The sequence below is a fragment of the Dipodomys merriami genome, unplaced genomic scaffold (genome assembly GCF_024711535.1).
Source record: "Dipodomys merriami isolate MVZ:Mamm:240054 unplaced genomic scaffold, mDipMer1.0.p SCAF_55, whole genome shotgun sequence".
NCBI classification, from domain to species: Eukaryota; Metazoa; Chordata; class Mammalia; order Rodentia; family Heteromyidae; genus Dipodomys; species Dipodomys merriami.
In genome coordinates, this window is record NW_027206124.1 from 5026253 (window position 1) to 5042619 (window position 16367).

The 16367-nt window shown below is 44.9% G+C and overlaps 1 protein-coding gene across 5 annotated transcripts in view; it reads right to left on the reverse strand.

Moving 5' to 3' along the window:
- Tcf20 (transcription factor 20) overlaps nt 1–16367 on the reverse strand; it is a 187681-nt gene that overhangs the window by 46694 nt on the left and 124620 nt on the right. For all 5 annotated transcript variants that reach the window (XM_069999696.1, XM_069999693.1, XM_069999695.1 and 2 more), the window contains exon 2: nt 10548–16280. In XM_069999696.1, coding sequence (XP_069855797.1) covers nt 10548–16244 — 5697 coding nt within the window. In that variant the 5' untranslated portion in view covers nt 16245–16280. The remainder of the gene's footprint in view (nt 1–10547; nt 16281–16367) is intronic.

Below are 16367 nucleotides of genomic sequence, written 5' to 3' on the forward strand. Positions count from 1 at the left end.
AACAGGATCCTGAAAAGGCAGCACACATGTGGGCAACCTGCTGCTCTGGAAGCATCGTGTGTGTGTGTGTGTGTGTGTGTGTGTGTGTGTGTGTGTGTGTGTGTGTGTGTGTGTGTGTGTGTGTGTGTGTGTGTGTGTGTGTGTGTGTGTAAGCATCATGTGTATGTGTAAGCATCATATGTGTATGTGTAAGCATCATATGTGTGTGTGTAAGCATCGTGTGTGTGTGTGTGTGTGTGTGTGTGTGTGTGTGTGTGTGTGTGTGTAGGGGGGGTGGCCAATTTTGAGGCATGAACTCAGGGCCTGGGCACTATCCCTGTTTTTTTTTGGGGTCCGGTCGTGGGGCCTGAACTCTGGGCCTGGGCGCTGTCCCTCAGCTCTTCAGCTCAAGGCTAGCGCTCTACCACCTGAGCCACAGCTCTACTTCCGGCTTTTTTCTTTTTGCTTATGTGGTGTTGAGGAATTGAACCCAGGGCCTTGCAAGGCAAGCGCTCTACCACTGAGCCACCTTCCCAGCCCCCCTGTTTTGTTTTGTTTTTTGTACGATTTGAGTCACAGCTCCACTTCTACTACCAAAAGGGCTGAGAAGGTGGCACAGTGGTAAAGTGCTTGCCTAGTATGCATGAAGCCCTGGGTTAGAATCCTCAGTACCACATACACAGAAAAAAACAAAAGTGGTGATATGGTTCAAGTGGTAGAGTGCTAGCCTTGAGCAAAAGAAGCTCAAGGACAGTGCCAAGGCCCTGAGTTCAAGCCCCAGGACTGGCAAAAAAAAAAAATTACCAAAAATAGACCATAGGCTTTGAACTACCATCCTCTCAGATCTCAGCCTCTTAAGTAGCTACAATTACAGGTGTTAGGTACTAGTGCCCAGCTCTGGATGCTTCTTTTTCTTAGAAACATTCCAATTCAGAATAATTTGGCCACGAAAAGTAAGGATAGGTTTAACTTCAAACAAGACTTTCTGGGTAACTGAAAGTAAAGCTAGAAACCCTGTAGAGAACAAAATTGGCTTGCAGGCCTAAGAATATATGCTATTTTAAATTAAAACTGATTTTATGTTGCCTTAAAGTTATGATTCCACATTGAGATTCTTAAAAATCAGGCCCCAGCTGGGTGATGGTGGCTCATGCCTGTAATCCTAGCTACTCAGGAGGCTGAGATCTGAGGATCATGGTTCAAAGTCAGCCCGGGCAGGAAAAGTCCATGAGATTCTTATCTCCAATAAACCACTCAGAAAACCGGAAGTGGTACGGAGGCTCAAGTAGTAGAGTGAAGAGCTCAAGGATAGCTCCCAGGCCCAGAGTTCAAGCCCCACGACCAACCACACCCCCCACACCCCCAAAAAAGAAAGAAAAATAAAAAGAAACCCAGGTACCAGTGAGGCTAACACCTATAATCCTAGTTACTCAGGAGGATCTTACTCAAAGATCACAATTTGAAGCCAGAGCAGGCAGAAAAGTCCATCAGAGTCATCTCCAGTTAACTACCAAAAAACAGGAAGTAGAACTATGGCTCACATGGAAGAGCATCAGCCCTTAGCAAACAAAAAAAAAAGCCCCCGAATTTGAACCCCAGTATCAATGTGAGCATGCACGTGCATACACACATATATGAGAATACACATGTACACATCAGTCTTTATTCCCTCTAGACACTGAAGGATTAGTTTAAATTAAAAAAAAAAAAAAAAGGCTCTCAAGCTGGGTGCTGGTGGCTCACACCTGTAATCCTAGCTACTTAGGAGGCTGGAATCTGAGGATCTCAGTTCAAAGCTAGCCCAGGCAGAAAAGTCCATGAGACTCTTATTTCCAATTAACCAGCAAAAAAAGCCTTGAGCGAGAGAGCTAGGGACAGTGCCCAAGCCCTGAATTCAAGCCTCATGACTGACAAAAAAAGGCTTGGCTTAATTGTATAATGTACACATGCTGTTACAGTTAGTATGGTCTCAAAATTCTGCTTATCAAAATTGACAATAGAGGTTTCACTAATGTTTCTGTGAGCTAACCAGACTTTTTTTTAAAAAACTGAAATATAGCTTGTATTTTAGTTTACCCATAGGTTCATACAATCCACTAAAATAGTTCTAATCACAGTGTTTCTCACATACCCCAGAATAAAACCATACAATTTTGTTGAAAACATTATATATTTTGCCTAAGAAAAGGGATTTATCCCTTTTAAAAGTTAGAAAGGAGGGGAAACTGATACTAGAGGTAGGACTAGGTTTAAGGCAATACTTAGCACTTTTCTTCTCTATGAAGCAAAAATCTGAGAAAAGGTTTGCATGAATAGGAGCCCTGCAGCAGCCCTGTGAAGATGAGAACAGCTTTTTCTTTGAGTACAAATATAAATACTTTTATAGGTAAGGATTAAAACATTGAAATTTAAGTTGCATAAGACCACTACTAGCTTATTTTTATTTTACCCTTTGCTCAAATGGTAGACTATCAGATAAAGAGGAATGATTGTATTTTGTACTTTATGAATCTAAAAAACCATCTTTTGCAGAAATGGCTCACTAGAAGCTGGGCCCTTGGTGGCTCACACCTCTAATTCTAGCTACTCAGGAGGCTGAGATCTGAGGTTTAAGATTCAAAGCCAGCCAGGAAAGTCCGTGACACTCGATCTCCAATTAGCAAGCAAAAAGCCAGAAGTGGAGCTGTGATTCAACTGGTAGAGTACCAGCCTCGAGAAAAATGCCAGGAGAGAGGGAGAGAGAGGGAGAGAGAGAGAGAGAGAGAGAAAGAGAAAGAGAGAGAGGCTGTAAGTTCAAAAGTCCTAGCTCCAGCACACGAAAGAAAGGAGGGAGAGGGAAAATGGGAAGAAAGGACAGAGGGAAAGCAAAGCAGGTAGGCAGGCAGAGGAAAGAAAGGCCCACCACAGAAAAACCCTGCTTTTCTCCACGGCTTATTCCACCTAAGCATTGGGTCTATGCATCCAGAAAGCCAATCACTGGGTTGCTTATTTGTGTGGTACTCAGACTAAAGTGTTTATGATTTCAGTAGCTTCTACCACAATTAGATTCTGTTAACAAGATGCCAAATTTGTGAAGATCATACTAACACTCAAATCTCCAAAGATGCTGTCAGCTCACAGCTCTGAGATCCTTTTCTTGGATTTTACTATCTCTTTTTCCACTTGCATTTGCATTAAACTTCCCATTAAATTGCTCAGGTCTACCTCTCATCAGTGTAACATCTCACTAAACAAACTAAACCATTAAAGGTCGATCAAGGTCCTGAAAGACAAAGACACCTTGTTTCTCTCAGTGGCACGTTTTCCATTGGCTTAACAGGGACAGACAGAAGAGGCACTTTTGTAGAGATCCAGTAGAATTTAACTTTGGCTTAGGATTCTGGAGGTGCAAGGTCTAGGGTTTCATCTAGTGTGTACTTCGTGCTGCCAGAATGCCAAGACATCACAAATCATAGGAGCACAAGTATATGTGTGTATGTCTTTAAGTCTTTTCTCCCTTTCTCCTGAAGCTACCAGGATTCAACCACAGAGAGACAACCCTAATGCCTGACCTAACCCTCATTACTTCCTAAAAATTCCACCTTTGAACACATTGTTTGTACTAAGATATTATCTTCTTAATACCTGACAACAGAAACTTTATTTTACCACATGAAACCATTAAGGAAACTCAGATCCAAATGGCAGCTTATTTAATATGCTTCCAATTAACTACCCATTGGACCACTGGTTGTCTACACTGCAAGGCCAGACCCCTTTCCTCCTGCCTTTCAGCCAGGCTGGCAAACACACAGACACACACAGACACAGACACACACAGACACAGACACAGACACAGACACACACAGACACACACACACACACACACACACACACACACACACACACACACACACACACACACACCCACACACACACACCCCCAAAAGGGTGGTAAACTTTAAATATAAAAAAAAAGTCTTACATGATTAAATAAAGTAGACTGAAAATCCAAAATACATTTATGCATCTTCTTCTGTTCCCACAAAAGGGGAGGGCTGACAAGTTTGCAATATTTATGAAGACATGATGAATGGGAAGTGATCAAGTACCCTAGTTGGAAACTAGGGAGATGAGGGCTGGGAAGGCGGCTCAGTGATAGAGCGCTTGCCTTGCATGCATGAGGCCCTGAGTTCGATTCCTCAGCACCACATAAGCAAAAAGAAAAAAGCCGGAAGTGGCACTGTGGTTCAAGTGGTAGAGTGCTAGCCGTGAGCTGAAGAGCTGAGGGACAGCGCCCCAGGCCCAGAGTTCAGGCCCCACGACCGGACCCAAAAAAAAGAAAAAAAGAAAAAAAAAAAAGAAACTAGGGAGATGAATAAGTGATTGGGTGGGCTGCAAAGCAGTAGATAGTGTAAAAGAAAGAAACTACAAGAGAGGCAGCCACCACGTGACAGAGCCTGGGAAGGCCTATGCTTAGAAAGGAGATGTGTAAGGTGGACTAAAAAATGGAGCATGAACTCAAGGGTTGTAAGAGGAGTTAGATCCCTAACTTAGCCAACTTAATTCAACATAGTCAGGTAAATGTCCCTACTAGAGGAGTGCAGAGCATACAGAAAACAGGAGGGAGAATATTAAACTCTACATACTGAACAGAGAGATGGTAACAGCAAACCTTGATTCCTAGATATCAGATGAAAAGGTTCTTTAAGAAAACTGACCTCAGAGGAAAGCCAGATGCTGACTGTCTGCTTCATATAGCACTATAAGCCAACAAGCTTTGTCCATCCTGTAACACATGGCTACACACAACTGCTTCTTTAGTAACTCTTTACTGAAAATGTAACTGGGAGGCCAAGAATAACCTCTATAAACCAAACAAAAAGCTGGTTCTTTGAAAAAATAAACAAAATTGATGGCCCATTGGCTAGATTAATTAAAAAAAGAAGAGAGGAAACCCATATTAATAGGATTAGGGATGCCACGGGAAACATCACCACACGTACCCAAGATATCCAAACAATTCTAACAGACTACTTTCAAAAGCTATACTCTCTAAAGGAAGAAAATCGGGCAGAAATGGATGCATTTTTAGAGAAATACAAGTTGCCCAAACTGAGCAAAGAAGAAGTTAACCAATTAAATAAGCCAATATCCTATAATGAGATACAGGAAGCTATCAAAAGTCTTCCAACAAAAAAAAGCCCAGGACCAGATGGATTCACAGCAGAATTCTATAAGACCTTTAAACAAGAACTAATACCCATACTCCTCAAGCTCTTCAGAGAAACAGAGAAGGAGGGAGCTATCCCAAACTCATTCTACGAAGCCAATATCACACTCATCCCCAAACCAGGCAAAGACCCAACCAAAAAGGAGAATTACAGGTCAATCTCCTTGATGAACACAGATGCAAAGATCCTTAACAAGATTCTAGCTAACAGAATCCAGAAACACATAAAAAAAATAATTCACTATGACCAGGTAGGCTTCATCCCAGAGACACAGGGATGGTTTAACATACGTAAGTCAATAAATGTAATCCAACATATCAACAGAGCCAAGGTCAAGAATCACATGATTATTGCCACAGATGCAGAAAAGGCCTTTGACAAAATTCAACATTCATTCATGCTAAAAGCTCTGGAGAAAATAGGAATAGAAGGAACATTTCTAAAAACAATAAAAGCCATTTATGACAGACCAATAGCCAATATTATACTTAATGGGGAAAAGCTACAACCAATTCTCCTAAAATCAGGAACAAGGCAAGGATGCCCACTGTCTCCACTCCTCTTCAATATAGTCCTAGAACCCTTAGCCAGGGCAATAAGGCAAGAAAAAGACATTAAAGGGATCCGCATAGGGAAAGAAGAAGTTAAGCTATCCCTTTTTGCAGACGACATGATACTATACCTCCACGATCCCAAAAACTCCATCCCCAAACTCTTAGAAATCATAAATCACTTCGGCAAAATAGCAGGATACAAAATAAACCCACAAAAATCAGTTGCCTTCCTATACACTGATAATGTACAGGAAGAGAGGGAAATAAAGGGAGCAACCCCATTCACAATAACCTCCCGAAAAATAAAATATTTAGGAATTAACCTAACCAAAGATGTAAAAGAACTATTTAATAAGAACTATAAAAAGTTAAAGAAAGAAATTGCAGAAGACACTAGGAAATGGAAAGACCTCCCATGCTCTTGGATAGGCCGACTTAATATAGTAAAGATGGTAATACTTCCAAAACTAATATACAAATTCAACGCAATTCCTATTAAAATCCCAATGACGTACATCACTGAAATACAGAAAACAGTCCAAAAATTCATATGGAACAACAAAAGACCTAGAATAGCCAAAACAATTCTAGGGGATAAAGACAATATGGGAGGGCTATCCATGCTGAACTTCAAACTCTACTACAGAGCTATAATAACAAAGACAGCATGGTACTGGCACAAAAACAGACCCGAAGACCAATGGAACAGAATAGAAGATCCAGAAATAAATCCACAGGCCTACAGCCAGCTGATATTCGACAAAGGAGCCAAAGACATACAATGGAAGAAACACAGCCTCTTCAACCACTGGTGCTGGGAAAACTGGGCAGCCACATGCAGAAAACTAAAAGTGGACCCCAGCCTATCACCATGCACCAACATCAACTCCAAATGGATTAAAGACCTTAACATTAAACCTGAATCTCTGAAACTACTGCAGGACAGAGTAGGAGAGATACTTGAACTAATAGGCACAGGAAGGAACTTCCTGAACAGAGTCCCAGGGTCACAACAAATTGGAGAGAGACTCGACAAATGGGACTACTTTAAAATAAAAAGCTTCTGCACAGATAAAGCTATCGCAAACAAGCTAGAAAGACAACCAACTAATTGGGAAAAAATATTTACCAGCAATATATCAGACAAGGGGTTAACATCCTGTATATACAGGGAACTCAAGAAACTAATCCCTCCCAAACCTAACAAACCAATTACTAAATGGGCAAGGGAACTAAAGAGGGACTTCTCAAATGAAGAAATAAAAATGGCAAAGAAACACATGAGGAAATGTTCATCATCCCTGGTGGTGAAGGAAATGCAAATAAAGACAACCCTGAGATACCACCTCACCCCAGTCAGAATGTCCCACATCCACAAATCAGCCAACGACAAATGCTGGAGGGGATGTGGAGAACGAGGAACGCTATTACACTGCTGGTGGGAATGTACACTCATACAACCACTTTGGAAAGCAGTCTGGAGGGTCCTTAGAAAGCTAAAGATTGACCTCCCTTACGACCCAGTCATACCACTTCTAGGCATCTACCCTGAACAACAGAAACCAATATACAAGGACACGTGCACCTCCATGTTTATTGCAGCACTGTTCGCAATAGCTAGGATATGGAAACAACCTAGATGCCCCACCACAGATGAATGGATCCAAAAATTGTGGTATCTATACACAATGGAATATTATGCAGCCATTAGAAATGACAAAATAATGGCATTTGCAGGGAAATGGATGGAGCTAGAAGGAATCATGTTGAGCGAGGTAAGCCAAGAACGAAGAGACAAACAGTACATGGTCTCCCTGATAAGTGGATGATAAATCCAAAATGTTAGGTGATATGACAAAATTAACAGGACTTAAGAAACAAAGAACTCCCACTCATCTGGTTGAACCACTACCAAATATCCCCATGCTGCTGATCACATATATGCTATATAACATGTGAGCACCGTTATATATTACAGACTGTGATAGACAATTTGCTCCAGGAAAGTTAGAATGAACTTGTGACTTTAAATGAGCATCATTATTCCACAATACTGTGAATTACCGGAAATTAAGTAATCACTTAATCACAATCAAAAAAAAAAAAAAAAAAAAAAAAAGAAGCTTGGGGAAGGGAGGGAGGGAGGGGATGGTAGGGGGAAAACAATGGAGGGGGTAACAATGCTCAAGAGGAAGTATACTCATTACCTCACTCATGTAACTGTAACCCTCTGTATAGTATCTTTACAATAAAAAAAATTTAAAAAAAAAAAAAAGAATAACCTCTAACTAGAAAGAGGAAATCTAGAAGAACCTCTAATTAGAATGAGGAAACAGGAAACAGAAATTATTTAAAATGTTTAAAAAAAAACAAAACAAAGTAAACAATAAATAAAAGCATAGCTGGGCACCAGTGGCTTATGCCTATAATCCTGGCTACTCAGGGGGATGTGAGATACAAGGACTGTGGTTCAAAGCCAGCCAGGGGAAGGAAAGTCCGTGAGACTCTTACCTCCAATTAACCACCAGAAAACCAGAAGTGGTGCTGTGGCTCAAAGTAGTAGAGTGCTAGCCTTGAACAAAAGAGCTGAAAGATAGAACCAAAGCCCTGAGGTTCAAGCCCCTTGACAGACAAAATAAAAGAATAACTGATAATGTTGAAAAAGGCCTAATGAAATTAAAACAAAAAGACAGAATACAGAACAAAGGGAAAAGGGCAGGGTCAATCTAGGAGGCACAATATCTTACTGACAGGAATTACAGAAAGTAAAAGTAGAGAAAACAGAAGAGAAACAACACAGGACAAAGTTCCTGAACTGAAAGATGCTGAATCTACAGAATGATCTCCTGGAGGAACCAACATCATGAGATTTATTGAAATCCAATCATTCTGAGACCCACTGGGAAAATGAGAAATCCTCAAGTCCTCTAGAAGATATAAACAGTACATATCCAAAGAACCTTAAGATCAGAATAGATAAGGTACAACTGTATATAAAGATGGTGTGGGGAACCAAAATGAAAGCTGTTAACTGTAGGGCACTGGAAGGCTAGAGCACGGAAAAGCAACACAGAGGCATTATTCTGAGCAAAATGCAATATATACAATTTTGAAAATACCATAGTAAAAACTCTTTGGTGCAATTAATTAAAAAAAAAAAAGCCAGGTGCTGGTGGCTCACACCTGTAATCCTAGATACTCAGGAAGCTGAGATCTGAGGATCACTGTTCAAAGCCAGCCTCCAAGTCCACAAGACTCCTATCTCCAATGAACCACCAGAAAACTGGAAATGGCGTTTTGGCTCAAAGTGGTAAAGCGCTAGCCTTGAGCAAAAAAGCTTGGGGACAGTACCCAGGCCCAGAGTTCAAGCCCCACGATTAAAAAAAAAAAAAAAAAGACAAGGAAGCAGGCATGGATAAGGAGATAAGTACCAGTGGGTGGGAGGACTAACAAGGAATATGAATGGGAACTTATATGGCCATCTTAGTTTATTTTCATGTGTGAAATAGAACAATGAAGACTATTAAGATTATTTTAAGAAGGGGGAAAGGAATGGGAAGAAAGGAGGGGGGGAAGGGACTATAAGGATACACTGATTCTATGTGTGGCAAAGTCACAATGAACCCATCCCCCATACAACTATTGTATGCTAAAAAGTACAATCAGAACTGCTCCAGTCCTCTCAACTAGAACACTGCAAGCCAGAGCCCAAGGAACAAAAATGAATCTAAAATTGAGAAAACAACTTCAAGTCAGGAATCCCATACCTGTTCAACTCCGAATTAAGCATGAGTGTGGAATAAAGACACATCCAGAGAGAGAAGACCCTAATATACTTCCCATGCACCTTTTTCAGGAAACTACTAAAGGATGATGCTTTTCTAAATGAAAGAAAGATGATGACATGGTAACAGCAGTGCTCATCAGCATAGTAAGCTTGGTAAGCACTTCCAGAGTATTGTGAAACAGATCTAGAAAATAAATATCAATTGCAAAGCATGGCTTAGGAAGATAAATGAACAAATGGGGGAAAAATGAGTTAATAAACCAAGAGCAATGCCTGCCAAGAGGCCAAAGCAAGAGAGATTGGGAGTTTCAGTCCGAAATGGACTACAGAGCAAAAGCGTATCTCAAAACAAAATAAAACAAGACCAAAAACAACCACACAAAATCCAAGCAAGGAAATGTTTTAGAAGGGAGGTATAATTATTGTATATTTTGTTGAATATTACAGATGAGTAATAATTTTTTTTTTTTTTTGTCGATTATGGGGCCTGGGCGCTGATCCTGTGTTCTTCAGCTAAAGGCTAGCGCTCACCACTTGAGCCACAGTGCCACTTCTGGTTCTGAGTGGTTTATTGGAGATAAGAGTCTCATAGTCTTTCCTGCCTGGGCTGGCTTTGAACCTCGATCCTCCGATCTCAGCCTCCTGAGTAGCTAGGATTACAGGTGTGAGCCACTGGCACCGGGCCATAATTTTTTTTAAATCAACAAATAACAAATGGCAGATTATTACACAGAAACAGAAGAAACTAGCAGACACTAACTTCTAGAAATTGGACTAATTACTGAAAACGGGTATCTCAGAAGCAAGAGTCAGGGTTAAGGAAGGGTGGAAACTCCTGTTTTCTGAAATATCACTGGTATGACAACTTTGAAACCTTATGGATATGTAATTGACAAGTACTCAAAAGTTAAAGCTTCCAAACTACTTGATTCATTTTCTGCTCATTATTTGGGCCTAGATATGTTAAGAATGAAGAATAAAATCCCAAGCCAGTAAGGGATTTCTCCTACTCACCATCTCTCTGGCTATTTCCAGCGCTTCCTGCAGGCCGTAGAGCCTGCCGCAGACCAGGTAGATTCCATTGGCCCAGAGAATACAACCCTCATGGACCCAAAATTCATTGCTGTCAAGAGGTAGTTCAGGGATTTGTAACTCCAGCTCAGGGCCACCTTCTGAAGTGGTGGGCAGGGAGGGTTTTGCGTCCAAAACAGTCTTTTCACTGCTGCCCTCGGCGGCTGCTTTTTTACAAGGGAGCCCCCTAGACAGGGACCGAGGGCCTCCTCCACAGTCCTCTGAGCGGTGGCGCCGCTTGAACCTGGGATGTGCTGCCAGGCTCCTCTGCTCCTTCTGCTGCTGCTGCTCCTCCTCCTCCTCAGTGTCCGTCTTGGAGCCATTGGAAGCACTTTTGTGCCGAACTTTGACCTTGCTCTGCATCTCCATGGCCCTCTTAGGAGGAGGATTCTTAGGGAGCGTGGCTGCATAATCTTGGGGATAAAAGGGTCCAAAGAGGTCACCCATGTTCCGGTAACTGGCCCATTTGCCACACAGACAGCAAACCAGGTGTCCCATAACAGAAGACTCTGTCACTACAGGTCCCTGTAGCATAAAGGATGAAGCAGGGAGTGCCTTGCTTTCGGTGCTGCTGGGGGGAGGGGTCAGGGACCTCTGACCCTTCCGGCCCCTCACCAATTTGGTCTGTTCCTCTTCTTCAGCATTGATGATTGTACAAACGGCTCCAAGTTCACATTTATTTACTACATGAATGTAAGGGAAAAAAGACTTGTTCTTGGCATCAGTTTTATCCAGTGGCTGGGTGGCATATTTTAGCTTGATCTCCGGCTCTTGGGGTTCTACGATGGGGACTGCTTGCTTGGTTTTTCGTTTCCTTGGCTGGGTCCCAGGCTTCCTTCTCTCCCTCCTCTGCCTCTGTTTTTTTGGCTTTGGCTCTCCATCAGTAGAACCTTCTGGTATCTGAGGGGGCTGAGGAGGTGGAGGGGGTGGCTGCTGCTGTTTCTTTTGCTTATTCACACTACCGATAGGTCTCCCCTTCTTCTTTCCTGATGGGAAATATCCCTTTGGAGGGAAGCTCTCTTGTTTGGGTGAAATCATGACTGTATCGATTTCCTTCTCTTCAGTCTTGGGGTTTGATTCCGGGGCCAATACACCTACTGGAGTTACATTCTTTGAGTCAGGAAAAACTAAAGGTGCTGTTCCACCCAAGGAACCATCTGGTCTCCCTTGGTTACTGCCAGGCTTCTGTGAGGTCGTGGGTGTCATGGCACCAGGGGGTTCCTTCCCAGTAGGAACAGTTTCTGGGTGTGTCTCTATCTTTACTTTGTCATCCCCACTGCCGCGCCACTCTTCTGAAGATCTAGGAAGAGGCTTTTCGGTGTTGGACTCCTGGCTGGTTGCACTGACCAGATCAGATACCACTTCGCCTTTTCTCTTCTCCACCTCGGCCTCTGGAGCAGCTGCAGCAACAGCCCCACCGTCAGAAGGACCACTCTTCAGGGACAGTATGTCATCCAGAGTGACAGTGTCTGCCCCGGCCTCTGCACTGTTTGTGGATGCACTCCTCCTAATATTTGGGGATGTGATCTTCTGAACTATAGCTTCCAATTTCAGTCCCCGCCCTTTCCGTGGGGGCAGTATTTTGGTCTTAGCAGGGCTAGTGAGGGTAACAGCAGGGCAGTTTCTATTATCTGGGTTTGGGAGGTCCCTGGCGGAATCTCTCTTAGGGATAGACTTGATATCCTGACTGTGAGCAAGATGGGCATAGGAATTGAATGCTTTATCGGTACCTTCTTTGACTGGGTGAAGGAGGCGTCCTTTATCTTCAGTATTACTGTTCTTTATATCATGTGACTGTCTCTTACTGGGAATGGGAGAGATAAAAGACCGGACGCGCCTCCGCATGATTAAGGGGTTCTGAGAAGAATGATCTTCTTGACCTGGAAGCCTTAGCATTACATTGCTAGGTTTGGATGACTGTGTCGACTCAGCCAGCCCATGTCCATCTGTCTCATGGGGTGGCCCATACCTCTTCTGATTGGACATTCCTGTAGGCCCACTACTTTTGGCAGAAGTCTGCCGAGAAAGATCCCAACAAGAGTCCTGTTGTAACTTCTGGGAGCCTTTAGAAGGCAATCCATCACTAGACATGAGGCAGCGCCCAGATTCCTGAATGCCGGGGTCATGGTAAGTCCCAACTGGTGGACCGTACATCATACCATCTTTGTCATTTTTCAGAGGGCTCCGGACTCTGTCAAGAAACTGCTGCTGCCGCGGGCTCTTCCGTGGCCCATCCTGCCTGTGCTGTGCAGCAGCAATCACTCCTTGAGCAGAACTGCTGCTCCAATCTTTATACTCCTCTTGTTGCTGTTGGTACATCTGTCTCTTATAGTGAAGCTGCGAGTTCAATCCAGCACTAGGGTCTCCGTAAGCATGAGCTCGAGTGTTTGTGTGATAAGCAGAGGCCAGGCTCTCCGAGTTGGCAGAAAAGGGAGCGTGTAAAGAACTCCTGTTGGCCCTCTCTGTAAAGGTCATGTGTGGGTTCATGTGATGAGGATCTCCTCCTGGGCCTCTGCTCCTACCAGGAGACATCTTTAATTTTTCTGCAAAGTCATGATACTGAGAAGGGGATCGTCCCCTCATGGCCTCCCGACTACCAACTCTGCCAGGGACCCGCCGCATTGGTGTGGGTCTGCTGTCTTGTGGGACATAGTCTGAAAGGGAATCATGGGTTGCTGCCCCAGGGCTGGCATTGCCACGGTAAGACTCATGCTTTATGCTAGTAGGATGGCAGTGGTCTCCAGATTTCTTGTTGAAACTAGCTTGGGATTTAGACTGTTCAAAGTCTTCCTCTTTTATCTGCCCACTCTGAGATTTCAGCTTTGTTTCCATGGACACCAATCCACCTGGAAGAATGACCGACTGACTTAAACTTGGGTTGAGGCGTTCATTCCTCCCAATTCTGGAATCAGCACCCATGTGTCCCAGGGAGTGAGCCCCTGGGTCCCTGACAATTTGTCTTAGTGGCGAAATATCACAGATCACTGACCTCCTTTCAGAGAGGGAACCACCAGGCTCATGGGCTGATGAAGAAGGCTCTATCTCAAACTTTCTGGGAATTGGGTAGTCAGCCAAATTGATCTGTTTCATTTCAGGAGCTGTGCTGCTTGATTTCCTTTCCCAGGGGCCCCAGTGGGGATTTTCTAACAGGGATCCGATGCTTTTGTTCAGAAGGCCCCTGCTAGCTAATTCATTAGTCTGACTGACTAAGATGTTGGGTCTCGTGCTTCCTTCCAGGCCACCAGCCATACCCTGATGCTCCTGAGCACTCCTAGAATACCTCCTGTCCGGATGGTGGTGGTAACCCTGAAGCACTTCCTGTAGGAGGCTGGGGAATTTCTCATTTCTGCCCTTGCGCTCCCCATGGCCAGTGAAATCCCCCTTTTCCTGTCCCGCTGGATACTGAGGAAAGCCACTAACATTTCGTGGCATAGCTGACCCAAAACTCTCTTTGTAACTATAGCGCAGGCTTCCAGGAGACTTGCTAGGCTCAGTCCTGCCTGTGAACCCAGGGCCTGCTACAGAGTGCCCACTCTGACCATTGCCTTCTCCATTGTGGTTGGAGCTATTATCGCCATTCTTATTTCCTTTGTTTCCTCCTCCTGGGGGCTCGGGCTGTGGAAGTGATGTGTGACTGGCTTCCTTTGCTCCACTGTTGCTGGGTGGCCTCTGAGTGACAGCAGGATCATCCTCTTGGGAGCTTTTATCTTGTCCACCAGGCTTTTCCACGCGGCCTGTCATGGCTTCTCGGGAGACTATCACCCCAACTGTCTTCTCATTGACTTTTGAGCTTCCATCAGGAGACAATGGGGTATCTTTAGTGCCTGGTGAGGTAGCCTCTTCTCTGGCTGCAGGACTGGCATTGAGTCTGGGGGGCTCATTCTGAGTGCCTTGTGCTGGAGAGGAGCCTGCTTTCTCTGAGGTCCCACCCTTGTAGGTGGTGTCGGAGCTGGTGCTCTGGCCGCTTAGTTGCCTCACTCTCTCCCCTGGATCCTCCGAACTGCTAGAGCAGCCTCCATCCAATGACTCTGCCATAGGGGACTTCAGTTGTTCTTCAGGCTGTGAGGAGCCTTCTGAGTTTGTACAGCTATCTGCCTTCTTAGAGGAGGAGGAGGGCCTCTTAGAGGTCTTCTTCTGAGGTGTCAGGGCATCAGAAAGTAACATGTGCTGGACAGTGTTAGGAAGATTTGCCACTTGAGTACTCAGAGCACTCAGACTACTCAACCCAGGATCTGTCAGCCTCTTTTCTGGTGCCCCTTCTAGTCCAAATCCTTTGAAGCCTGCAGAATGAGAATTGGGACTGGGCATCATTGATGGTGTTGGACTGAGCTGAGGCATTAACTGTAAAATCCGATTTCTGGAACCCATGGGCACATTGCCTTGCCCACACTGAAGATTGTCCCCACTCTGCATCAGAGGAGAAGGGGTGGAGCTACAGCTTGGAGACTGAACCACAGAGGCAGCTGGAGAAGGGTTAGATATAGGGCTAAAGTTCTGGTGAAACTGCATGGGGGACCTCACAGGAACATCAGGCTGGTTGTACTGCCCCACTGGGCTTTGCAGGGGCAACTTCGTGGCAGTGCTGGTGTACTGCATCACATGCTGAGGGGGATGCTGTTGCTGTTGCTGCTGTTGCTGCTGCTGTTGCTGCTGCTGCTGCTGCTGTTGCTGCTGCGGCTGCGGCTGTGGCTGTGGCTGCTGCCCCTGCTGGGTCCCTTGTGGAATCTTCGCCTGCTCAAAATTTTTCATGGATTGAGGTTGATAGCTGTAATTTGATTGTGTCCCATAAGCCTGTGCATTAGAACCCACATTATGCCCTTCGTACTGGGATCCAGCATTCACACTGTAACTACCATCATAGCTCTGCCCAGACTGGCTGAAACGCTGTGGTGAAGGAAAAGAGGAGGAGGAGGAGGAAGCAGAAGACTGGTAGTGTTGGCCAAACTGACCCACTCTTAACTGGTAACCAGCAGCAGAGGACGGCAGAGTTGAGGGCCGCTGCATTGGCTGCAGATGGGATGAGCCAGAGGCTGGCTGGCCAGTAGCTTGTGGCAGAGGCTGATGGGATTGGTAAAGCTGCTGTCTCAACTGTTGTACTTGCTGCTGCTGCTGCTGCTGCTGCTGGCTAGAAGCCTGCTGTTGGTACTGAGCACTGCCCGGAGAGAAAGGCCCTGTGTAATCCTGTTGATAATGAGACACACCACCCAGGGCAGAATGCTGTGCTTGAAACTGGCCCACATGACCCTCACTCCCATACTGATTGCCGAAGCTGCTCCCCTGGGGGGGTCCGTAGCTCTGCACAGGCCCAGAAGGCCTTCGCTGAGGCGGCTGTGGTGTTCCTGCTGCCACAGGGTCTTTGTTGCCTGCCATGTAGTAAAAATCTCCAGCCTCTTTCCTGAAACCCTGATAGCCTTGATGGCCAGAGGTCTCACTAGCCATTGCTGCTGCAGCAGCCACTGTTCGTCGTCCGCCGCCACCGCCACTGCCACCACCACCACTACCACCACCTGCACTCCCAAAATTCTGGAACATCTGGGCCTGCCGAGGGCTAAACTCTTCTATCCGGGATGAGCCATGTACCTCCTGTGGGTAGCTCTGCTGGTTTCCGTGGTAACTGCTTTGCTCCCGAAAGGACTGCATGCTGTTCAGTAGCACAGCAGCAGGCCAACAGCCCTCCTGGAGAAGGAAGAAGAGAAATACATGAGCCACAGCACCTTGGCACAAACAAAATCAAGCCTAAGACCATTTAGCCCACGTGAAGCT